A 26,271-nucleotide genomic window follows, 5' to 3' on the forward strand; every position below is an offset into this window, starting at 1 on the left:
ATAAAAGAAAAAGGATAATGTTTTTTTTTATCTGAACTCTTCTGAAGTAAATGTCTCCTCCACATACTGAGTCAGATTCATAACTTCCTCTTCAGAGTTCCCGCCAAGTGGAGGCGTGAAAAGGCGGTGTGGAGAAGTTTGCTTTTCAGGGGGCAAATGAGCTCTGAATAGAGCTCTGGGACTAAGAAAGGCGAGCTGGGAGATCAGGAGAGGTTAACTCGCCTCCTTCTGAGGGATGAAAGAGAAAACGGATTTTACTTTAAGGAGGAGGACCCCCCATGCCTGAGGGGCGGGATCAACTCAGTGATTTATTGGGGAGAGTTGAGAGAAGGCGCGCGGGGTTTCATCAGTGGACGTTGGCGAGCGTGAAAACGATGCGCTGATGTGCAGAAGGTTTTCTGGATCATAGACTGTATCTCTGGTCAGGGTCCGCTTTGAGAACGTTCTATTTATGGGAGAATATTTCACAAAGAGAAACATTATCCCAACGATTATTGCGTTCTGATGTTTTACGCATAAACAAATAAAGGAAATAAAACATTGACAAAAAAAAAAGTATTTAGATAACATGCTATTTATAACATTTATATACATATATATTAGGGCCTATTATATAATTGCCTATATATTACGCATAATAATGTTTTAGTTTCATCTAGAATCCTGTAGTATAGGCTTAAATCGTTGATTTAATGTGACACCTTTCACAGAGCCAGGACACAAAGTGATTCACAAAAGTAAAATCGTTAAAAATTAGACCATAAAAACAGTCAAAAGAAAATAGACAAACAACAACAAAAACGCAAGCAACAACAGACATGTGATGATGCTACCTGTGGGCTACGTTCAACCAGTTAGTTCGACGTTCAAGGAGTGTTAATTAAAAGTAAATTAAACCTGATTAATAAGCCAAACACCATTAAGATGAACACCTGACAAATTATTTTCTAATTTCCTTGCAGGCCTGCTCCTGTCAACCCCTTAGCCTACATTGTTTGGGGACACTGTTTGAAGTGCACCTGCACTTCAAGCGCAGCAACGCATCCTATCCGAATTCGGCTCCAGGTCAAATAATTTGTACGTGTAACCCAGTTTGAAGTTGTTAAACTCACTCATCAGTAGCTGGTTAAAGTGTTCTTCTTTTTTTTTGCTTGAGGTGGCCGTTGTATGCCGCGTGCGTGCACCCCGAGTTCAAACCCCAGTGTGCGGTAAGGGCAAGTGAAGACGGAAATGTTTACTACGAGATAAAGACGCAATGGCACCTGTGACATATGGAATATTATCTCTTATCAACAGCATAATAAATAGGCTTAGTTATTTTCTACGATTTTCAATTATGTCACTGTTGTCAAAACAATCAAACTACAGTATGATAACCGACCTGACCATCTGACACGCTGACATAACTCGCCCCATCTCATTATTTGACCCTCGGCCATTTCTGTTCAGATAGGCCTATACTTCGCTCTTAGAATGGTCAAGGAATGGCTTTATGTCCAGTGACTGGTTACAGCGTTGCACTAGCTCGCTCACACAGAGAGAGAACACAGAAAACAAACGTCATGCAGCGCTGACAGTACTTTGGGGTCTTGAATAAACACTGTTGGTATTGTCATCAATTTTGGAGAGATTGGAGAGAGGGGGTGACAGAAAATGGGGCTGTTGTGTCTTTAAGAGGCTACTGCCCCCCCCGCTCGCAGCTGCCGGCCTGTGTGTGCTACAGAGGACAGTGCAGATTCATTACCTCAGCCGCACAATGGACATTCATCACCCCGTGGTGTTATTCAAATTCAGTACCAAGCGAATCTCGTCCCCACTCCCTTTCGCCGACCGTCGCGGCAACACCGTATTGTTGGACGAGACCAAGTAAAAGCAAAGAAGAGGAGCGATCTGGACACTCGTTGCCATTCCCCAAGGAAGGGTCCCATCAAGTCAACGCGGAGCTGAGGGTTTTGACAACCTGCTCCGAGCATCCTCGCTCCCGCACGCTTTGCTTTGGTTTGCTTTCCTCTCCTTGCTGGGGGCATTTGGACACGGATAGCCTACGGCGCAAGTCGTGGGAATAGGAGAAGACGCACAGGACTGAGCGGTGTACTCCATTTCATCTTATGTGCTCTCAATAACCAGAGAAAAAAGAATGGGGGGGAAAAACACTCCTTTTTTTAAAGTTATAGAAAATCTCCCATTTGAATTGACGTTGGATCGTTCGGACGTTGTTGTGTTTGTGAGATCACCAGAAGACTTGACGATGACGCGGTGTGGAAGCTACACAAATGTACGTCCTCACAGGTGCAGATATGGCGAATCGTTTTTTTAATTCTAAAACCCGGACTTTGAATTCTTATCACTCGTGTTTTCATTTGCATATTGTTGCTTAAATTGCTCCTTTGTTAAATACTGGAATTGTTTAAAGATACCCTTAACATCCGTAATATGATGTTAACAGCCATTTTAAACATCGTACTCGTGAAGAGTTGGGTTTAAAATTCCTGTTTCCCAAGTAGGCTGTTGGTGATGAAAGAAAGGCAAAGAAACGCAACGGAAGTGCGTCTGAGTCTTGCTCTGAATTATAGCAGAATGGTAGAGGCCTAAACATAGCATCTATAGCTTAAGGCCTTGCTATGTACACCAGGCTGAGCTAGTAAGTACTCTTCCTATACAATACAAGGACTGTAGAAGAATCTGTTGAAGTGGATACAACTTTTGGGCGGCAAGATATCCTTTCAGGAGAACATTTCATAGGCCTCTTAACAGAAACAATTGTTGTTTGTGGGCATTGACCTAAGGCAACTTAAATTGTGAAATGTATGAATGATTAATAACTTATCACGACACTGAGTGCTCAACAGAAATGGCTAAACTGCTCGGAGAATAGAGAGATAGGCTATGATGGATTCGTAGGCTACTCTGTTTATCGAAAATGTCAGGTTGTACGGATCAGAGAAAGCTTTCTTAAAACAAGTGCATTTGGTGCAACTTAACTAGAAGTCTAAGTTATATTTGATCACTCGAAGATGTGAATGTTGTCTTACTTATTCCATCCAGGGCACTTTTCTGAGTCCAAGCGGTTGATTGTCCAAACGCAATTCTTGTAAAATGTCAAACCAAACACCCAAGAATTGTGTATGGACATCTGTTGCTGGAGGCTCCTGATCGTCGAAGCTTTACCCCCTAAAAAATGAAATCATCCAGAGTGTGCTATTTCGTTATTGTATCATTATATTTTAATTACCCGACGGCAGGTAAGAAGTTCAATATTTCCACAGAGGCCCAAATGTGAATGTGCTTGTATGGTGAAGAAGAAGGATTGCCTCGACAGGCCAATAAAGTGGTGGAAACCCCATCTGCTCCGTGTTCTGCATTCTCCTGCTGCGCCCAATAGGTCTCAATGAGTATTTACACTCGAAAATCTAATCAACTCGGTTTGTTTTAAATGGCAAATATTGATCGAAGCCATTGATATATCGAGTGACTTTCACTATTTGTACAATACAGTTACTTGACAAGCCACACAGAGGCCTGTGCAGCTGTAATTGCATTGTGTCCTCAGCTCCGGTCTTGAGAAAATTATCATTAGAACGGGACAGAAAGCTAAACCATCAAATGAGTATAGGGCTACAATAATGATCAGGGGTCATGGTCCAAAATGATAAGTAGTCTAAGGGTATGGCAATATTGAAGTTCGTTCTGACAAGCAGTCCAGGCATGCACCACGATCTTGCTAAATCAGTGGGATGGACGCATAATAAAGCATTTTCACTAATTTCTTGTTATTGTTTTGCTTGTAAAATATAGGAGTGCTTTCTTAAACACTCGATATACCATTGCATAGGGTACTCGTCTGCGAGTAGGCCTACTGCAGTTGTTAAAGATCACAACAACCAAAACGAAAATAATGTTAACCCAGAAACAAACGATAACAGAAAAGTGCGTGTCATTGTCCAATGGACAGTAAAAACCGCTTTAATATTGTTGCAGGCATATTGATGTACAAGGGAGTTATGGCGAATATGTCGAACAGTCTTTTGGTTTTACTCACAATTAAATTGGGTCGATATGGATTAATCAGATAAGATAACCTACGTATTGTTAAAAACAAAACCATGAACATATAGTGGAGCCAGCTAGCGTGGGAACAGAGAGATTGGCAGCATTTTCAGGACGTATATGATGACGTGTGATGGGGCAGAACCCCTGGACTAAATTAGAATTTAGTGACACTTCACCTAAAAGCACGTGAGAGAGTTATTTGCCTAGTTTATTGGCTGGTTCCCTTTAGGTTTGTTTTATCAAATAAAGTAATCAAACATATTTGATACTCCGGGTGTTATTCATAGGCTTAGGCTATACACTGCAATGTATTTTTTTTAAACCTTGGATATTATTAGGTATATTATAAAAACATGACACATTGAAATTATTGGGATATTAGTGGTATTATTGTCACTTTTAGAGTAAGGTTTTGTTATATAACAGACATTCTATAAAGGCCTGGTGCAGGCTAAACAACCATGCACATGGAATCATCTTTTATATAAAGGTTCAGATTTGTCCATTTACTTTACATGTAGCTATACTCAAGAATTATCTTTCTCTCACACACAGACAAGCACACACACACACATAAGCAAACAAACAAACAAACACAAAACACAGAAATAAAATGTAGCCTACTTTCGTAGCATATGAGACCTACACACACACACACACACACACACACACACACACACACACACACACACGTCCGTCCTTGATATGGTTTAGTGTATTTCAGCTTTCAGGACAAAAAGAATAATAAAACATACGTTATTGTGGAGAAATTCACACTTGGCATTGGCGTGCAAGACCACACATTTCTCCTAATCTCTCTTTTCTTCACTAAGTCAAACAAACATGGACTTTTCAGATCGAAAACAAATGGGACAAATCCTTTATATATCCTACTGAATATGAGCTTCACAAACTTGGCATGATTTTCGATCTACAATATAATAATATAATAAAATATTTAGAGGACAAACCCTCCATACAGTATGCACCGATCTCCATTGGTATGGCTTCGTTTTAACTCCATTGAAAAGTCCCTTGATGCCCTGCCCCCCCCCTCAGTCCAGCAACACAGTGTTGTAGATTTGGAGCAGAAACACATCGTTGTTGATGCACATCTAAACAACAATTAGCCTAATTGTGAGCAAATGTGGGCATATCTTTATAGTAAATTTGAATATACTACACAAATTAGCTTCTACTCTTGTTAAATTTCAGGACCTATCATAGCATTTTTTTTTATTGCAAAGAAGTTGCCTATTAGCAGTCCTTGTTTGTTTCTGTTAATTTAGCCTATTAGCTTACTTAGTCTATACATCGGGATGTATCCTATCATTTAACGAGGATAAATGGAAAAATTCGAACATTTATATGAATCATTGTCATAACCATTGTTATAATTACAAGAATATATTTAAAACAATTATAAAATAAAACTATTTAGAACAATGACCAACTAGAATAGTCTGAAAAACGTGATTCAGATTTCAGATTTAAAACATTATATTAATTACCCACAGGCATTTTTCAACGTGGCATAATTAATAGTTATGTCCCCCAAAATAGTTAAAATTGACAATAATTGTATATTTATCCTGCATTTTGTTAAGCGGACAATAAACAAATTAGGCAACAAGATAAATGCACGCCGTAAAACATTGTTGAAAACAAAGGAGTTTTTTAAACTGGCTTTGAGGCCCAGTTAGAATTGTCTTTGATAATTATTCACACGTTTTGTGGAGAAGACCGACTCTTGGCCCGTCGACAGGTCACACCGCAGGGGAAGATGTGTGTTTTCTTCGCCCCTCTCTCCCCACTTCTACGCCCCCCACCCCTTCTCTCGCCACACACGCCTGAGCTAAACAGCCCGGACACTGACACAACAGCTCTCCCTCGTGCACCTCATTAGCATCTGCATTATAGTTACTATTATCAGACGGTTTCCCGTTGCAAATCGACTCCACAACCGCGAAAAGGGCTTTTGGAGCTCCGGAGAGCACATCGCCGGGAGCGGGACAGCGACCTCCCGCCGCGGTCCTCTGTGCTCTCCATATGAATATTCTAGAGGTGAAACTATGAAGCAAATTTCACCTAAATAATCCTTAACGACCGTTACAGCCTGCAACTCATATTTCTGAGCACACTGCGTGTGTATTGATCAGATCAGACCTGAACTTTTACAAAACAACATCAGTCAATTAAATAACTGTGACATGAGAGACACCGTGGTATAAATGTTCAAAGATAATCCTTAACATTCTTAAATGCCTCGGTGGCACGTTGAAGAAAGTTATCTCCAATGCCATACAGTTTACCAATGTACAGTAACATTCAATTTTATATTGGACTATATTTTATGTAAAAAAAACCATATAAACAAAAATACAATGTTTGTAACTTGTTCTTCATGTTCCAATATATTTACTAACAAAATAAACATACATAGGGTATTTAAAAGTCAAATGTTCCTACTGCAACACATTTTAATAAATGATCTACCAAAACATTGTATCATAATTATCATAATTTAAGATCAAAACGTAAGAATAAATCAAACAAGTATCTTAGCATGTATTAAACACATAATAAAATGTTTCACTTTGTAGTTCAAATCCAGCCTAAACAATTTGTGAGACAAAAATGTCACTATTGAAATTGTAATATGGTAATGAGGAAACAATGTGAGCTGACATTTGTAATTATTTTATTTGAGAAATAAAATAAAGGAACACAAAAAACGTCCGTATCCACTGTGTCCTTGCTGTATGTGTATGGGTAAAATGTGGTAGGATGGATATCGCGTTGAACCAAAGCGCATATAGGGACAAAATGACATAGGAGTGGACTTCACCCTGTCACAGGTTTGAGGACAATGTCCCCCCAGAACATAAATCACAGCATCCCAGTATACTGACAGCGGGTTGGCCCAAGTTGAGTGTGTGTACGTGTGTGTGTGTGTCAACCAAACACTGGAGTTTTTTTTCTGCTGTGCGGAGGGACAATAGGAGAGGAGACGTCTTGAGAGCGGGGTGGGGTCCGCTGTCCGGGTGGACTTGTAGTCCAGGAAGTGCAGACCAGGACGTGTGTCTGGGTGAGGCGGTGTGTCTGTGTGTGTGTTTAGTCCTAACCTCCGTGAAGAGTGGAGATGAACACTACATTATCCTGGTCCTGAAGCTGGTAACCCAACTCTCCCTAGGAGACAGAGAAACACACAACATCCAAAATAAATGTTTGAAATCTATCTCTATTCATTTGCCTTGCATTTTTGGTTGTTGACTTACACAAGCAAAAATTGTACAAATAATCTCTTCATGTGTGTGTGTGTGTGCGTGTACGTGTGTGTGAGCGTCGCAGAGCTTTTTCAGTAAAACACACACCGCTATACTGTTACCAACACACACTCACCATGAGTTCCCAGTCTGCTTCATTAATGAGCACCAGGATCCCAGGCCGCCTGTGATGCATCCGACAGCAGACAACATTAAACACATATATGCTCCACACGCACCGACGCACACACACGCACACACACGCACGCACACACACGTACTCACACACACACACACAGCTAAAATCAAGCCCACAGGTTATGGCATAAAGCACAAGTTTCAAATGACAGCTAAGGAGGAGACGATGGCAAACCAGGAAATGTGTGTGAATGTCTTGGGATTGTGAACTGCCCCTTCACAGAAGAGCCCATGGCATGAGGTACTGTGTGTGCTGTAGTGGTGTAGCGTGTGCTGTAGAATGGTAGCATGTCAGCTTCAATCGTAGGTCCTATATGGCATCCCCAGCACAACTAAGAGCTATGACATCACAACGAGAAAGGGCGGTAAGGCAGGAGCCCTCAAACACACACACACACACACACGTCCTTCGCAAAACAAACACACACACAATAGAACAGAAACCTTAAAGGGAATTGAGAATTTAAAGTCTATCAAATACATAGTGTATTTCTCTGTTACACACACACACTCAAAGCTAATTGGTGCAATCTATAGGTGTCCGAGCTCTCTTCCCCCTCCCCCATTAGGTAGCTAGGTAGATAGCCCTATAAATAGTTGTCTGTAAAGAAAGCAGTAAAAACCAGCCAAGCCAATCAGACACCAAACCTCGCTGTCCTTGCTAAGCCAACACAACCTCTCTACATTTCAGATCCTCCTTTCTGCCTGCCTGCCTGCCTGTCTGTCTGTCGGTCTGTCTGTCTGCCTGTCTGCCTGTAGATCACCTCTTACCCCACCAGGACCACACCTCAGGGTTACAGCTGGTGTGTATGCAGCCGGATGCAGAGAACAAGCTGAAGGTGGTCAGACAGTATTGTGTGTGTGATCATGTGTGTGATCATGTGTGTGTGTGTGATCATGTGTGTGATCATGTGTGTGTGTGTGATCATGTGTGTGATCATGTGTGTGCATGTGATCATGTGTGTGTGTACTCACACAGTGTCCCCCTGGACAAAGAGCTCAGGCCGCTCCTTTAGCAGGTTCTGTCTGATCCAGACCAGCAGCTGCTTCATGTCCCCTGCACACACAGACAGGGGGCAGGGGTCAAGAGTCAGAGTTCAAGGTGCGTGGGTCCAGCACCCCGGTCGATGTGACGCGACAGACCCGAGGCGGGGACGGAGGGCTCGGCTGGCTGGGACACAGGGAGGCAGCAGGGACGAGGGGGAGGGGATGATGTCTAGGACCATGGAAAGAACAAAGATTGCCCTTCACCTCTGGGACGGTTACATTTTGGGGAGAGAACGCTTGCAATTGCTTTTATTTGAAAACACTGGAGGCTGTTTGTATTCTAGAACACTGGAGGACAGCAGAATTCTAGAATACTTAAAAAACAGTTAAATTGTCATTCTTTCCTCAAATAATTCCAACCTCCAAATGTTACCTTATAATGAAACATAATTTATAGTATCTGGATACACAGGAGCATACACTGCACTTTAAAGGGGTAGTGAATGGACGTCAGTGTATAGGTTTATTGTTATGCCAAAATAAATTCCTTGTATGTTTGTAAACCTACTTGGCAATAAACCTGTTTCTGAAGTGTGTGTGTGTGCACATAATATCAGATTTAATAATGGTGTTAGTCCATGCCTTATGATGGTGCATGAGAGCAAGAACAGGACTGCCATTGCCCCCTATCTCGCTCTTTCACTCTCTCTGTCTCACACACACACACACACACACACATTCCAGATTTGCGGCTGTGGACTCCAGCGTCTCAGACTATAGAAACAGACAAAACCAGCGTCTGAAGGAACCTCGGGAATGAACAAAACAGAGGGTGCGCTTTGTTTTCAAGCTGTGCGGCCAAACACAGCATGACCGCTCTTTGTGTGATTGCGTAAGGTTATGTGTATAGGTGTGTGTAGCGGGTCCAGGTTAATTGGGAGACTGTGAGGCTGTTTAGGAGTTAATGATGAGCCTAACTTCTCCACCCCCCTTCCCCTTCTCTTGCTCCTACTCCATAAAGAAGACTGATGCTCAGGATCGAGCCACTGAGGAAGCAATGAATATTGACCTGAACCTCAGCAGAGCTAAAAACAGAAGCAATCCCACCACTCTCATCATTTCTCCTTTGTGGCGGTGACTCTTTCCCTTCTTTCTCCCTTTCTTTCTTCTCTGTCACTTTGTCTATCTGAGCGTGGTGATGTCCACGTACCTCGCGTCAGCGCGATGCCGAGGTCAGCCAAGACATGGAGCCAGGTCCGTGTGTGTGTGTGTGTGTGTGCAGCTGAGGGTCCGCCATACAGCGGAGCTGGAGGAAGCCAGAGCTACGCAGGACGTAAAGGACGGCGCCAGGCAGAGTGGGCGGGGCTCTGAGGGGGAAGGGGATGACACTGGGGGTGCGTCATAGGCCTCCAGGTGCATCATGGGAGAGCAGTGTTGTGTGGTTGGGATGATGGTGGTGGTGGTGGGTGGGGGGGGGGAGATGTCTGCACGACGACTCACAAAAAAAGAAAAAGCGTTCTATTTATTCTTTTCTATTCCCCCGAGACTCCCCCCACACAGATATTGTTTTCTTCTTGAGAGCGTGGCGTCGTTCTGATGGCGATGGTGGCGGCGTGTGGGAGGGGCAGATTGAAGCTATCCATCTTGAAGAGATGTGAGAGGGAGCAGTCCTAGGGGGGTCAGACTGGGGGGGGGGGGGGGTCAGGGGTACGGCGGGGTCAGAGGGGGGGGGGGGGGGGGGCGCTCGGGAGTCTGTCATAAGGAATGGAGAGGTGCTGAAAAAGGGTGACTGTGTGGGTGAGGGGAAGACTAAAGGGGGGTGATGGGAGATTCGGGGTGGGGTGGGGTAGGGGGTCTGTATTAAGGGGGATTCATCGAGAGGTCGTCAATCACTGCCTGGGGTTAAAGAGAGCGAGCCAGGATTCTGAAGCAATTATATCTGCAGCACCCCCTCCATTGTAACCGCTCTAACCCTGGAAGGATGGGAGCAGCAGACCCAACGCTAACCCCCCTCACACACACCAACACAAACACACACTGCGCTCACACACACAGTAGCACCCAAACAAGCACACTATCGCACAATCTAACACACACGCGCACAGGTCAGCCGGTGTAGCAAGGTCAAGCATGGCTCACATTCTTGGCTCTGGTCAAGTATTGTTGTGGTTGTTGTGGAGACTCTACCCTGCCAGGCCGCGGACACAAACCCTTTGTCTGACAAGGTAAGAGCGAGCCGTTTTACTCTCTGTTCGCACACAACTGGGTCAAACTGAACAATGTTGGAGGGAGGTAATATACTCTATGTTCTCATGTTCTTAAATGTGTACGTTCCTCTGAGGTTTTGACTTCAGACACCTTATCCTGTCTACTTTTTTTCTTCCTCTTCAATTCCACCTCCCCCTCCCCCCCCCCTTCCCCCATGAAATACCGCCCCCCCCCCCCATCTCTTCTTCCTCTTCTAAATTCACAAAACCATCTTACTCTCTTCCCTCAATTTCAGTAACCCCCCCCCCCCCCCCCCCCCCCCCCTCCTCCCAACTCGACGATGTACTTGGGATAAAGCCCCATCAGCAGAACTACTGGCAACATTAGCGACTGAAAGAGCGGGCCTAATGGATCAGTTAGGAGCAGAATGACTGGTAGCCCCAGGGAGGCTAACACACGCTAGCTAGCAACTGGGGAGTGAGGGGGGGGGGGGGATAAGGGGAGAAAGGAGGAGGGAGACGGGAGGGGAGGAGGATGGAGGGGATATGAGGGAAGGAGAGAGGGAGAGAGGTAGGAAGCAGGGGGGGAGGGGGACTCCTCACCATTGTTATGGAGGAGAGACTCAGGAATTTGCTTTTTTGTACCCGATTAGCAACGGACTGGCTAAGAGGATAGATGGACATACGGGCAGGGAGACAGACAACAGTCAGCAGCAGGTCAGACAGAGAGAGAGAGACAGAGACAGAGAGCGAGAGAGAGAGAGAGAGAGAGAGAGAGAGAGAGAGAGAGAGAGAGAGAGAGAGAGAGAGAGAGAGAGAGAGAGAGAGAGAGAAGGAGCAAGCAGCACGACATGATGTGAGCTGTGTTTGGTTTGGTAATGAATATTCCTTCCTTCACACCAAGTGGCCTTCTGATGATCACACATCTCCACAGCTGGACCTGACCCTCTATCTGCCACACTACAGAGCTAGCTGGACCTGACCCTCTATCTGTCACACTACAGAGCTAGCTGGACCTGACCCTCTATCTGTCACACTACAGAGCTAGCTGGACCAGACCCTCTATCTGTCACACTACAGAGCTAGCTGGACCTGACCCTCTATCTGTCACACTACAGAGCTAGCTGGACGAGTATCTACAGCTACAGTTCAGAGGTTTCTGATTTAAAGCGGAATATTTGATATACACAGAACGTTGTTTGTGGACAGACGAATAATACTCACAGAGCTCTGATTGGCTGGGCAGAGTCACATGATGCTCCTTGATGCCGTCAAACAGAAGCTCCGCCCCTCCTCTGAAAAGGAAACAACCTTGATTTTAACAAGCTCAGATTTTTGGGGGGGACATCCTTTATAACTTCATAAAGTAGCAATCCATGACATCTGACATAACAGAGTCAGTGCATACAGTACAATCCTAGTCTGAACTCCATCAGGGTGGTATTCAAAATGTTCCTAATCTAGGATTAAAGCTGCAGGGGTGTGTTAATCTCAGCGGGGTATGAGTGATGTGGTGAAGAGAGGGCCTGGGAGAGAAAAGGGAGATGTTTCCCCCCCCACAGAGAAATACAGAGGACAGCCTTCTATAGATCCTCCTTGGTGAGTGAGGGAGCAAGAGAGAGAGAGAGAGAGAGAGACAGAGAGAGGTAGGTAGGTAGGGAGACAGGAAGAGAGGGACAGCATGTAGGTCTAGTATGTCAGTATGCAAATGTGTGTTTGCAAGTGTTGACTGTGAGTTACACTGTTGAGTGTGTGTGTGTATTTGCACGTGTGTTGACTTTGCAAGTGTGCGTGTTTCCTATGCTGCAGGTGCAGGGCCCATAAAGACAGCTCACATCCCTGGGAGAATCCGTTCCTCTAGGGTTGGCTTAGAGCCCAGAGATCAGTGGAGCACAGCAGAGAGATGGAGAGAATAAGAGAGAGAGAGAGAGGTTTGACCACTCACTAGCCATTTCACTAGTACTTTGTCCAGAGTCCACCCGTGAAGTGAGCCAAATTTCAATAATATGTCTCTCTCTCTTTCCTCGTACTGTTTTCAATTAGAGAACCTTAAACAGGCATGACTATGCGTCTCTCAATGTACAGTGGTAGCATTCTTTCAGAGAATTGAAAGAATTAGACTAAAAGGGCGCAGGTGTCGAAGAAGACACGGTCAGAGGCTACTTCTGTGTCTAAGTCTCATCTGTCGTGACATATGCAGAACGAATAGCACATACCACACGCTCTTCTGCCCCCCCCCCCCCCCCCCCCCCCCCCCCCCCCCCCCCCCCCCCCCCCACCCCCCTTCATATTAAACATAGTGAAGCTGCACCACTAGCCAACAGTAAATGTGTTGTCTACCATGCGAAACAGGGCACATATGCATAATTTTAGACGCAAGATGAGGTTCGAAAAGCATTTAGTGGTGTGAGAGCATAGCCTTAACATGGGCTGATTACCAAGCGAGTTTGGAAGCATCCACTCACGCTTCTGTTAAAACGCACCGAACATTTCTCTGTCATTTTTCACACTGCACGGAATGCGAAGATACACTCAACGATCGTAAATGACCGTAAAACATTCCAAACTTGACCGTCAAAGTATAAAAATAATGAAGTATGTACAGACCCAAACTCCAGGTGTAGTGCTAAGGGCGCCGCCATGTTTGTTGTCACAATCAGGAAGTTACTACGCAACGGCGACGGAAGTGACCAATCCGCAATAGTATTCGTTCATTTCATCCCTCCATACATGTATAGAAGCCACAGTGAATTTATTCTTTCCTTAAACAACAGAAATGTAAATGTTTATAGAACAATATACGTACTATACAATCTAATAATTTGAACTAGAACCTTCGTCAATCCTGCAATTTGAGAATGATCCTCTGTGTTATAGCGCAGCTTGCAAGATCAAAACAATGCAACAACATTCTCGACAGAGCGGGATGGGTGGGGAGTTGAATAAGAAGTGTGTGTTTGGATTGTGGGATGTAAAATATGCCTGGTTGTGGATGGTGTGTGTGTTCCTGAGCGTGCTTGATTCGAGGTTGCGTCTGCTTGTGTGTGTGTCTAACAAATCCCCCCTTCCCTGTCCTCTGTCATATTGGTGACAGGCCTGTCCCGATTCGGGGGGGTGGGGATTGAATTGCAAATTCCCTGCCTTCTGTTGGTGTGTGTGAGGCTTCACTGGCCCTTCCCTGCCTCCCATTCATGTGGTAATTAGTAGTCCAGGGGTGGAGCGACTCACGGAGGGACTGAGGGATGGGTGGGGTTGGGGGTGAGGGAGGGGGAGGGGGTGGAATCGGGTGAAGTCGAGGTGAGGGACCTGGTGAGGGACCTGGTGAGGAGACCAGGGCGAAGTGAGGGAACGCCAGGTGGATTGTGGCAGAATCAAAGAGTGTAAACTTCACCAGAGGCCAGACCATTAGGTAAGAGCCATTCCTGAGAAACACATATTACTGTATGTCTGTGTGCATTCATGTTCTTTTCTCGGTGCACAAATATCTTCAAAAGAAATATATTGGGGAGATTAATAAAGAGGAGATTAATAATGACCTAAAACCAAGTGCCCCACCATGGATGGGTGACTGACCTGCTGATAATGGAACACCCACAAGGCGGTGCCAGCTGGCAGATGACGAACCCAAGCACTCAAAGACAAGTTCATTACAGAGACTTGTCACCCACCCATCACTGTGGACCGGCCTGGCCCTGCTGACTCTCAAGTTTAACAGCAACCAGCAATCTTAGCAAAGATATTTGATATATCAAATTAGGCACAACACATTTAACATTGGCCCTGGAAATATGGTATATATCCTGTAGAATAAGAAGAAACCTTTATTTATCTCACAATGTGACACACACACACGCTGGGACGTCTACACCAACACACGTATGCACACACACATGCTTGAGAGTCCATCAATAGAATGATCTCTCTGCTATTCTCCCATCTTGTTCTCCTCCCTCTGAGGGGAGGTGCTAGGTCTGAGTGCTTACCCCATGTTTTGGCCAGCAACATAGGCTGGAGAGCAATATATTCAGTATTGGGGTTTTGACCAGCGGAAAGGCGTGTGAGCACAGAGAGAACATGCAAACTCAACACAAAAAGGCCGGGGAGCACCAATCAGTGTCCCGAGCAGGAATCCAACCAAACATGAGTTTAATCTACATCCGATTCGTCACATTTTAGGACTGCTACACAGGTGTTACTGTAATGGGTGGCCTTAAATCAAGTACACCTCATCTAGTTCTGGTTCATCTCTGCGGCGGCGGATGATCCCATTCAGACGTCAGGACCTTCAGATCTGCTCAGAGGGCCGCGGGTCTGGGCGGAGTCCCATAGGGCCAGCTGACAATGGGCCACACAATGGGCCTGCAGTGGAAAGGCAGAACAGATTAGGAGCACAACGCGTGGTGATGGCGAGGTGTGAGGAGAAGGGGGAGGGGGAGGGGGAAGAAGAGCGAGAGGGGAGGGGGGGGAGCGTGGCCTGTCTATGAGGCACATAAAGACATGTGATTAACATGTTACATGATAGCAGAGAGAATCCACTTATAATACACACATCCTTGGCTCTCAATGGCGTGTTACGCCGATGTAACGCCTGCTGCCTGTGTGAGTGTGCGTGTGTGTGTGTGGGGTGTGTGTGCGTGTGTGTGTGTGAGGGAAGATGTCTGTTGAGAGAATTGAGAAGGCATCTCTGTTGGAACAGTTGAAGGTATACAATCTATTTATTTAAATCCAAAGACAATTTATTTAAATCCAAAGACTACATTGTTCTATCCTGTTCAATTCCATATCTGTTCAGTGGTCACCCCATTCTGTTTGAGTATATTGCATCATATTGTTGCATATCATACCATTTTAGTAACTACAGCATCAAACACTTTGATCCAAATATATGCCCTGAACTTGTTTGTTCTGAGCCCTTTCACCCCCCAAATAAAGTTAGTGAGACAGTCCATCTGCCTTCCAGAGCACAGTGACGAACCGTCTGCTCGTACCATTGTGTTACTGGTGGGGGGTGGGGGCCGGTTCAGTGACTGCTTTCTGGTTACAAGTATACAGAAGAGAAAGACACAAACACACACCAACACACTAAGCTGGTCCCCAGGTGGAGCTCCCTGATGCTGGGCCTGTGGACAGGAGAGAGAGCCCTGCTCTGAGTGACACCCTGGCTAACACACATGCTGACACAACAACACAAACACACACACACACAGGCAGTGTATGGCTGCATAGCGCTGGCACTGCTGCCCCGCTGGTCTGGGGACTGCTGCACTTCCTGCGGCTGCTGACTCACTCAAACACACACACACACACACTCAGACGTGGAGACCCTCCCACAAACACACACCCACAGTACCTCACATACGCAGTCAGACAGCCGACACCATCAAACTCACGCCGACATGCAGTCCCTCGCACGCCCGCCCTCAGCCCCCTCACGGTTCTGTTCCGCCCCCTCGTCATCACCGTCGTCCCCATCAACTCCCCTGTCCTCCTCCCCCTCCCCTCCCCTTCCATCTCTCCCCCCCCCCCGTTTGGACCCTATAGAACCATGTGATGTGTGATGCAGCATCAGTGTCCCTGTGCGCATGTTCACTCTCGTTCACCAGCAACCACAGACGTCCACACACAACACACACACACACAACGTCATGCACACGCATGAAAAAGCACACACGCAAACACTCCCAAAAATCAAAATACATAGACACACATGCAAACACGTGCACATGCTTGAAAACACAAACACACACACACGGATACCAACACAGATCAAAACAGTTAGGCAACTCTGAAGTTATGACATTAGGCAAATTATACTCTCCAAAGGAAAAATCATAAGTAATAACTAAATTGAGATTTCTGCATACTGGTGTGTGTGGACTGAATGGATGATGTGGCCGTGTTGACTTGACTGGAGGAATCACCCAGAAACATGTTTAGTATTATTGAGGAAGGGCTGCCATCTAGTGGACAAGTTTATAAACAGCAGGCAAATGACATGAAAACGTTGTGATGCATTTCTAGGGAATTTCTCCAACCCTTTACCCAAACATGATGATTTCCTCCCAAAACACAAATAAAATGGCAAATCTATTGGCACAGGCTTTATTTTATTTGGAAAACAAATGAATCAGTATTTACAGTAAATAGAAAAACAAGGGGTTCACAAATCGGTTTGACGTCATTTTCTCCCTTCAGTTTCCAATCCAGAATGAATATATTTACATGAGGGAACATTGCATCTGTACAGCAGGGACCAGAAGCAATATATCTCACAGAACAGTAGTTCATCCTGACACTTCCTACACCAGCAGGCTCCTTCTTCGACTGCAAACACTCCTAAGAGCTTTAGTACACAATCCAGGAATTGTTCAAAGATTCAGTTTAGTTCAAGATTCATCGATTATTCTGTTTTCTGCTGGCAGACCTGAGCCCCCTACTGGACCAAAGAATGAATGAAATCCCCACAATGAGATCCTCCATCAGGCTCCTTGATCATCTGCGTTCCACACTAATAATGAACACCAGGATTCAGGGAAGTCGATCTGATCCTGGATCTGAACCTATGAGTGTGACTTCCCACCTCCTGCAGTTAAAATACTCCTGACATCTTTCCCTCTCTCCTCCATTGATGACAGTATAGATTGGCTGGCAGGATGGATCTCTTGATGAGCTTGCTAAGTCCTATCCAATTAGGCTTAATCAATGATCATGTCAATGAAGGAAGGAAGGAAGGAAAGATCCATCTAACGTATTCCCATTTTTTACAGAGGAGTGTATATGTGTGTGTGTGTGTGTTTGAGAGTGTGTGTGTGTGCACACGTGTGCGTTCTGCTCTGGGTCCCAGCCCTTCATTAATTGGTCTAAGTGATTGCATAGATCTGAGCGTGAGGGCGGGGCCTGGGTACAGCGTGACACTGATGACCCTTCACACTCTCACACTCCCTCACACCTGGCTACAAACCTGGCAACCATGAAGCTGCCTCTCTGGTCACACAGCGCTGTCTGAAAGCTGAAGGAGGAGAGGTAAGACAGCAGACTAGGGTCTTACACAAGGAGAGGGTGAGCTTGTTTTATCTACAGTTGGCCCTTTTCTACTCATTTTACTGTGTAGCCTGATCAAACGCACCCGATGTACTTTGTGGAATTTGACCCATGTTTATGAAACACATTTCATGAATAATAAACAATGTTGATCCTTCAAAACTGAGTGTCTATTTACACTATTGCTAACTTATAAACCCTCATGTTAATGAACATTTTATCTGGAACATTTCTTTAAAGCGTCTTCAGCAAAAAGATATTTGATGAAATCAACTCATAAATATGGTCCATCAGATGAATATGCAAATCAAAAGGTGTTTAGAGTTTTGGATTGCTTGGCATTGTTTAACACTTTCTGTTCACAATGAGCATATATCCACACATACGTGCACACACACATACAGTCTAACACACACACACAGTCATTAGAATGTTCTAGAAGATCTCAGACCCAAACACATTCACAGCGGCTAAAACCTGAATCCTACGGCAACACAAGAGGCTCAAAAATGTCACCGTGGCAACATGGTCCCAACAGGAATTACATCACTCCAAACTGGAATTTCCACGTCTCTGTGTAGGGGGACTGTGAATGTTTGCTTGGTGCCTGTTTAGGAATATACAGTGCAACGTCCATTCCAGTCCTCTCTCAGTCCTGTTAGCTGCCTCCTCCACCTCCTGCTCCCCTCCTCCACCTCCTGCTCCCCTCCTGCAATCCCTCTGGACTCTTCCAGGTCCATAGCAATAACACCAAGGTGGCCCATACCAACTGTGAGTGCTGTGTTACATGGGGGGGGGGGGGGAGGTTGTGGTGAGGTGCTATAGTTCGCTGTGGCGTACGGGGGGCTCCAGCTTGTGAGAGAGAGCGGTGAGAACTTTATCGAACTTGTCGTAGCGCTCGGCCTGGCTGCCCTCGGAGCCCCGGCTGCCCCACAGGAGTCGCATCTGGAACTCTGTCTGGAAGATCTCCAGCACCTCCCCCCGCTCCTGGAAGCCTATCGGAAACGAAAGAACCGAATGAGGTTTGTTATCATTTTAATGGTCCAATGAGACAAGGGAGTTGTAGTTCCTTTTTGTTTTAATTGGCCAAGGGAAGAGAAAGAAGAGAGGGGAAGAGAAGGAGAGCAGCAGGGTCAATTTAAGACATAAGCGATTACATTGTTCTGTTCGGATCGCTATGGACACAGTTCAATACAGTGTCCATCGCTAGGGACCCTGGGATCAATACACCAGGAAGGTATTAATGATCAGTGTAAACGTATTGAGACCATGGACACGCGTGCACATAGAGATTGTAACCTCAAATCAATGTCTGGCAGACGTTAACCCTAACCTGAGACAACAGCACCAGCATGCCACACCTGTCCCAGAGTGGAGACACCCTAGCTGACACTGAGGGAAGACACTCCCACCCCACCTCTCCTCCCTTCTCTCCTCCACATGGCCCCAGCCACCCCCCTCTCCTCACCCCCCTCTCCTCACCCTGCCCTCCTCTCCCTGCCCCACCCATCCCTCCCTCTCCTCCACCCTGCCCTCCTCTCCTCCACCCATCCCTCCCTCTCCTCCACCCTGCCCTCCTCTCCTCCGCTCCCTCTCCTCCACCCATCCCTCCCTCTCCTCCACCCTGCCCCCCTCTCCTCCACCCTGCCCTCCTCTCCTCCACCCTGCACTCCTCTCCTCCACCCTGCCCTCCTCTCCTCCGCCCCCTCTCCTCACCCTGAAGCTTGGCCTCAGCGTTGGACCGGTAGATCCCCCCGTGGTGTGCGATGGTGCGAGCCGCTTCCAGGTGACACATGACCACGTCCACGCCCGCCTCCACACTCTCCCAGGGCTCCAGGCACTCGCCCTGCATGGCCACGCCCCTCTCCAGCAGGGCCAGCAGGGGCACCACATGGGGGAAGGAGGTGCTGTTCAGGGCTGGGCTCTCTGGAACACACACACACATACAGATATGACAGGGTTAAATACACCCACAAGGCAGGGTTAGACACACACACATACACACATAAGGTTTGGGGTTACACAGTTACACGGTTGCACAAAAACACAGACACGTCTATACCTTTGCCATCGTTCATGTTCTTCATGAAGGGCTTGAGTTTCTTCTCATAGAGGATGGCGCCCTCTGTGTGTCTCTGACGCAACGTCATCCAGGTCTGCTCCAGACGAGAGATCTAGGGGAGAGACGGGCCGAGGGGGAGAGGGGAGGAGGACCAGAGGGAATGGGAGGGGGAGGGAAGGGCAGCGAGAACAACATGTACAAGTCAGTATTCTGAATGGCATCATTGTTTAAGTCTGTATCGATGGTATAGGTTTATGGGTGCACTTGAGGGTGCTATGTACAAACAGTATAAGTGTGTGTATCCCCCAACCAGCGTGTGTTCCAGACAGTTCATGTGTACTGCCGTCAGTGTGTGTGCATTGGAGCCAGTGTGTGTGTGCGCGTGTGTTTATGTGTGTGTGTGCGTGTGTGCTACCTGAGGCAGCTCCAGGGCTCTCATCACAGCAGCAAAGCCAAACATGTTCCCCAGACTGCTCTTCAGCTCGGCCGCCAGCTGGATGATCTTGTGGAGCAGAGCAGCTCTCTGCTCAGTGCTGCCAGTGCAGCCCAGCAGGTCCACTGCTGTCATGATGGACATGGTGTAGAACCTGGACCACACACAACATCAGTGGCTGTGTCTGTGTGGGTGTATATTAGCCCTGTGTGTGTATATTAGCCCTGTGTGTGTGTGTGTGTATTAGCCCTGTGTGTGTGTGTGTGTATTAGCCATGTGTGTGTATTAGCCCTGTGTGTGTGTGTGTGTGTATTAGCCCTGTGTGTGTATTAGCCCTGTGTGTGTGTGTCTGTGTGTGTGTGTATTAGCTTGTGTGTGTGTGTGTGTGGGTGTATTAGCCCTGTGTGTGTGTGTGTGTGTGTATTAGCCCTGTGTGTGTGTGTGTGTGTATTAGCCCTGTGTGTGTGTGTGTGTGTGTGTGTGTGTATTAGCTTGTGTGTGTGTGTGTGTACCTCTCCAGCAGGTCCAGCCTCAGCTGATGTCCGTGTGGCAGTGTCAGGAGCTCCAGTCCCGACCCCACTCCCATAGTCCTCTGCATCTCCTTGGTAACGCCAAGTATCCTAGCCACCTGCCCAGCACAAAACAACCAGGGGGAAGGGTGTGAGAGGAGTGTGTGTGACGTGTGTGTGTGAGCGCAAGTTTGTGTGTGTCTGAGCGAGAATCGGAGTGTGTATAAGACATGTGCGTGTATGACAAGTGTGTGTGTGTGTGTGTTGCTACCGTGCAGTCAGCCATGGTGATGTGCTTGGCCGTGGTCCTGGCATCCACCTCAGCCAGCAGCTCCTTCACCCTCTTCAGGACTCCCATCTCCAGCGGCTTGTTCTCCACAGGCATCATGGCCGACTGGTACTGGCCCGGACGAAACCACGACGACATCTCCATCTGGGGGGTGCTGAATCCCCCCACCCCGCCCTCCTCCCCCGCCTGGCCCTGGCCGCGCCCCTCCTCCACCCTGAGGCGCTCCACGTAGCTCTTGGTCGGCGGGCTTGGCGCCACCGCGGGGGCGGGGCTAGGCCGGAGGTCGCAGTAACTGCCGCTCTTGTCGCCGGCTTCCGATGAGTGGGCGTGGTGGTGGGGGTGAGCGTGGGCGGGGGTGGAGTGGGCGGAGCTGGAGGTGGAGGGGGGCAGGTCGGAGAGGCAGGGCAGGTTGTTGTTGGAGGAGGGGCTTAGCTGGGGGTCGCTGGAGCGCCGGAGGATGGGGGAGGGAGGAACCACCGCCAAGACACGCCCCCCTGACTGGCTCCTGTGTCTGGTGACTGGGGAGGGAGGAGGAAGTTAGATCTATGGGTGTGTGGGTTTATGTGTGTTTGTGTGTGTGCATGTGTGTTTGTGTGTGTGCATGTGTGTTTGTGTGTGTGCATGTGTGTTTATGTGTGTTTGTGTGTGTTTAGGTGTGCTTGTGTGTGTGCATGTGTGTGACTCACTGTGGCTGTAAGCGGGGGAGAGGGGGGCGTCTCCTATAGGAGACAGGGCACAGCGGTATTCCTGAATCTGGTCCAGGCTCATGGCACAATTCCTCATTGCATCCTTATGGTGGTGGATGGTTGAAGGGCTGCAACACACACAAACACACACAATGAGTTCAATGTCGTTCACTCTGGAAACCATAGGAGACATGCTTCCTCTGTGGCGTTCAGGGCCGTCGTCCTTGACCCAGGGGTGAAGCGTGGACCTCAGGGTGGAGAGGTAGTGAACACATGTGCTGATTAGGGCAAAGAGGTAGTGGACACAGTGTTCTACAGTGGTTGAAGTAAACACGAGGCAGGTTGTGGTGAGGAGTGCACTACTGAGGCTGGACCTAGAGAGGGAGAAGGAGGGGGTGGAGGAGGGGGTGGAGGTGGAGGAGGTGAGGGGGAGGTGCTCTCACAACACAGGTGTTCTGACTCCACAGGGCTCACACACACACACACACACACCACCTGCAGCCTGTCACAGGCTCCGGTTCTGGGTCAGGTTCTGGAGGGTCCACTGGGCTGGTAGACTCCAAGTCACTGACCACACAATGGGAAGGACGAATGAGACAACAGATTCTGTAATCATTAAACACACACACACACAATAACACACACACAATAACACACACACACACCAGCACTCTCTCTCTCCCTTCCGCCCTCTCTCTTCCTCTCTCTCACCTGTGTGGAATCATCTTCTCTGTGGTCAGCCCGTCCGTCATGGTTACGCTCCGTCTTTTGATGTACGCTCCCCTCGGACTGGAGGGCGAGTGAACGGGCCCATGCCTGCTATTGGCCAGTGCGAAGGTGGCCTCCAGGTAGCGCAGGGGAAGCGTGCGGCTGATTGGACAGAAGATCTGGGCAGGGCTAGTCTGGGACACAGGCCGGCGGTTGCCTATGTAGAACCGGACCAGCTCGGGTAAGGAGTCGAAGCTGTCCCGCTCCAACAGATACTGGACCTTGGTCTCACTGGACTTGATCAGAACCTTGGGAGGGCCAGAGAGATCTGTCAGAGAAATATTCATCCATCCTCCCTCCCTTCCTCCATCCATCCATCCCACCATTCTTCCCTCCCCCCATCCAACCTTTTTTCCTTTTCATGAAGACGTTTTTTCAGGACACTCGTTTTATTGGGATAGAGACGGTAAAGGAAAGAAAGGGGAGGAACCTTCCGGAAATGACGTGGGCTGGAATCAAACCCAGCCCTGCGGTGAGGCCTTGTGGCCTTGCTGAGCCACCGGGGCGCCCCTACCTTGGTGATCTTGAAGTGCAGAGTCTCGTGTTCCCATCGACACGTCAGGACGTAGTCTCCCACGTTTACGAGCGAATCACGGACCAGGAAGTCTCCGCTCCGTACCACCAATGTCTCTGACACCTGGCCACAGACAGGAAGCGACAACAACGTAAACAAGGAGTGGGCAGGAAGTAGGTAAGTCATTCTAGTGCTGGAAAACTGTCTTAGTTTCAGAGGGATGTTATTGACTATGTGAAAAAGCTATCAAGCTGCAAGAAAATCATCTATAATTTAGCTGGAAAAGGGGCTGGATAAAAAGTGCATGCAAAGGCGCAGTTATGTAGAGAATGGTACACTAACGTCAATATTACCAAATATAGTGATAATGTTGTAATGACCTCTCCTATCCAGAAGGGGGCCCTGTGTGCTCAGAGTAGATCAGAGTGCGCAGACAGGGATGGCTGCGTGGGAGCCCATCGCCATGGTGACACAGTATTCTTTTTACAAAGAGGCCCAGGGCTTCCCCCTATTTACACCTCTGCCTGAATACATGAATATCTTATGAATGTATGAATACATTATGCTAATGTATAGCTGAGCTGAAGGCCAGCAGGTGGCCGGAACCAGAGATGGAGAGGGGCGTGCCAAGACTGTGGAACCTTGAAGTATGTGCATGTGTGTGTTAGTGTGTGTGTTAGTGTGTGTGTTAGTGTGTGTGTTAGTGTGTGTGGGTGGAATGTGATGGAGTGGAAGTGTGACCAGCTGTGGATACAGTGTGTGTCTGAAACGTAACAACACACACACACACACACAGCTGTTCCTCAGGCTCTCTGTGTGCGATGAGAACAGGTTATCAGTTTCATGCTGCGTTTGTGGATGCAGCCGATTCATTATGAGTGTGTGGGAGGGACTTAATGACAGTGAGAATGAAAATAAAACGCTTCTCTGACAGGAACAGAGCTTAATAAGCGTAAACATGAAACTTAATGGTGTACTACGATGCCACAGCAACTGTAAGTTTGTGTGTTTACGTAATACAATATGGAGAGTCTATTCCCTTTCTTCTAATACTGCATGTCTTTATGTGTGCAAGAGTGTGTGCACGTGCGTATTTGTGTGTCTGTGAGTGTGTGTGTACTTCTGTATGCATGAGTGTGTATGAGTGTTGTTTGTGTATACTTTTTGGGGGTATGTTATGTATCTGTCTGCCTATCCAGGTATGTGGTGTGCATGTGTGTGTACCTCTCACACATGTGAGTGTGAGTACCTCTAGGGGGAGGTGTGTGTGTGTACTTCTAGGGGGAGGTGTGTGTGTGTGTACCTCTGGGGGGAGGTGTGTGTGTGTGTGTACCTCTTGGGGTAGGTGTGTGTGTGTACCTTTGGGGGGAGGTCTGTGTGTGTGTGTGTACCTCTGGGGGGAGGTGTGTGTGTGTACCTCTGGGGGGAGGTGTGTGTGTGTGTGTGTACCTCTTGGGGTAGGTGTGTGTGTGTACCTTTGGGGGGAGGTCTGTGTGTGTGTGTGTACCTCTGGGGGGAGGTGTGTGTGTGTACCTCTGGGGGGAGGTGTGTGTGTGTGTACCTTTGGGGGGAGGTGTGTGTGTGTGTACCTCTGGGGGTAGGTGTGTGTGTGTGTACCTCTCAGGGGGAAGTGTGTGTGTGTGTACCTCTGGGGGGAAGTGTGTGTGTGTGTACCTCTGGGGGGAGGTGTGTGTGTGTGTACCTCTGGGGGGAGGTGTGTGTGTGTGTGTACCTCTGGGGGGAGGTGTGTGTGTGTGTGTACCTCTGGGGGGAGGTGTGTGTGTGTGTGTGTGTACCTCTGGGGGGAGGTGTGTGTGTGTGTGTGTACCTCTGGGGGGAGGTGTGTGTGTGTGTACCTCTGGGGGGAGGTGTCCATGGTACCAGCCGTGGCTCCTGATGTCAGAGGGACTGAGCTTGAGCTCCTCCTCCAGCTCCTTACGCAGCTTCTCAGGAGGAGACTCCAGCAGGTACTTCTCCTTTGAGAACTGACACACACACACACACATGCGCACACACACATGCACAACGGGAGGAAGACAACAACACACCTGTTAGACGGACGACAACACCGCAGGCTAGCTGAGGTACTAATCACACAGAGATGCACACACATACACACACACACACACACTTGCACACAATGTGTGAAATCCAAGTCTGACCTGATTTTCTGAGGGATAGCTTATTGAGAAAGTCTTGTTCTGCGATATCTTATTGGGATACGTGGTTAAAGTCCTATTCAGAGTTTGTCTCCATTCTGTGTTATATCGGATGTTCATGACCTCACCTACTCCACATACGGTATCAATCTGTGTGTGTGTGTGTGTGTGCGTGAGGCAGATAAGAGTTTAAATGAGGTATATTTAAAACAGCTGATGCAGCTTGGAACAGTTTCACAATGGAATGTTTTATAGATGGTGTTTACTGTGTGTGTGTGTGTGTGTGTGTGTGTGTGTGTGTGTGTGTGTGTGTGCATGTGTGTATGAAAGAGAGAGACAAAGAGAGAGAGAGAGAGATAGTGAATGTGTGTGTCTAAGTGTGAGAGAAAGACAGAGAGACAGAGAGAGAGAGAGAGAGAGAGAGAGAGAGAGCGAGAGAGAGAGAGAGAGAGAGAGAGAGAGAGAGAGAGAGAGAGAGAGAGAGCGAGAGAGAGAGAGAGAGAGGCAAGAGGCAGACAATCAATGCCATTGCCCCGGGTCACAATACGCACGCCTCTCTCCTTTCATTTCATCCACTAAATTGATTAAGGCCCCCCTCCTCTCCTCCTCCTCTCCACCTTTCCACCACCACCACCTCAGGGGATGGAGAGATGGAGGAGGAGAAGAGATGAAAACAGCAGTTTCCTCTCAAAGTAGATTTGACGACACACACGTGAGGGCTGTGTGTGTGTGTGTGTGTGTGTGTGAGGGACAGAATGGGTCCAGTAAAAGACCAGCAGGGTCAAGTGTGAAGATATTGCTTTTCCTCGTCTCCGCAGAAACCCAGGAGAATCACGGGTGTGATATGATGGTTGATCCTGTAATTGAGTCCAATATTCCTAGTGTGTGCGTGTTTGTGCGTTTAAGTGTGTATGTGTGTGGTTTAAAAAACTGTGAGAAGATGGGGTTGTTATTTGTGATATGGGCTTACATTCGACTCAGTTAGAGGTGGGGTAAAGTTGCTGAAGGTGATCTTGACGTGGGATTGGTGATGAAAGAGAAAGAGGGAGAGAAGTACAAAGAGCAGTAAGAGAGGGAGGAGGATAAGAGTGTCTGACAACAG

At 47.5% G+C, this 26,271-nt stretch overlaps 2 protein-coding genes across 5 annotated transcripts in view; both read right to left on the reverse strand.

Moving 5' to 3' along the window:
* Nucleotides 1–7,031: 7,031 nt before the first annotated feature.
* On the reverse strand, nt 7,032–13,370 carry urm1 (ubiquitin related modifier 1). Its single transcript, XM_047044808.1, has 5 exons — nt 13,316–13,370; nt 11,933–12,003; nt 8,490–8,571; nt 7,453–7,501; nt 7,032–7,239 (listed from the first exon to the last, which is right to left on the reverse strand). Exons 1-5 carry the CDS (start codon nt 13,348–13,350, stop codon nt 7,171–7,173), a joined length of 306 nt encoding a protein of 101 aa, XP_046900764.1. The 5' UTR covers nt 13,351–13,370; the 3' UTR covers nt 7,032–7,170.
* A 3,426-nt stretch (nt 13,371–16,796) lies between these two features.
* sh2d3ca (SH2 domain containing 3Ca) overlaps nt 16,797–26,271 on the reverse strand; it is a 33,043-nt gene continuing 23,568 nt past the window's right edge. For all 4 annotated transcript variants that reach the window (XM_047044760.1, XM_047044763.1, XM_047044762.1 and 1 more), the window contains 10 exons: nt 24,867–24,995; nt 23,011–23,133; nt 22,440–22,744; nt 21,729–21,856; nt 21,025–21,560; nt 20,757–20,872; nt 20,227–20,398; nt 19,812–19,923; nt 19,466–19,675; nt 16,797–18,744 (listed from right to left, as the gene is read on the reverse strand). In XM_047044760.1, the coding sequence (XP_046900716.1) occupies nt 18,569–18,744; nt 19,466–19,675; nt 19,812–19,923; nt 20,227–20,398; nt 20,757–20,872; nt 21,025–21,560; nt 21,729–21,856; nt 22,440–22,744; nt 23,011–23,133; nt 24,867–24,995 (2,007 nt within the window). In that variant the 3' untranslated portion in view covers nt 16,797–18,568. The remainder of the gene's footprint in view (nt 18,745–19,465; nt 19,676–19,811; nt 19,924–20,226; nt 20,399–20,756; nt 20,873–21,024; nt 21,561–21,728; nt 21,857–22,439; nt 22,745–23,010; nt 23,134–24,866; nt 24,996–26,271) is intronic.

This window comes from Hypomesus transpacificus, chromosome 22, assembly GCF_021917145.1.
Source record: "Hypomesus transpacificus isolate Combined female chromosome 22, fHypTra1, whole genome shotgun sequence".
NCBI lineage: Eukaryota > Metazoa > Chordata > Actinopteri > Osmeriformes > Osmeridae > Hypomesus > Hypomesus transpacificus.

Coding starts and splice junctions, on each gene's coding strand:
- urm1 (XM_047044808.1), bottom strand. CDS start 13,350: ATGGCGGCGCCCTTAGCACTACACCTGGAGTTTGG. Junction 8,572..11,932: donor GCCCAGCCAATCAGAGCTCT/GTGAGTATTATT, acceptor CTGTGTGTGCAG/GGGACATGAAGCAGCTGCTG. Junction 7,240..7,452: donor AAGCAGACTGGGAACTCATG/GTGAGTGTGTGT, acceptor TCTGTCTCCTAG/GGAGAGTTGGGTTACCAGCT.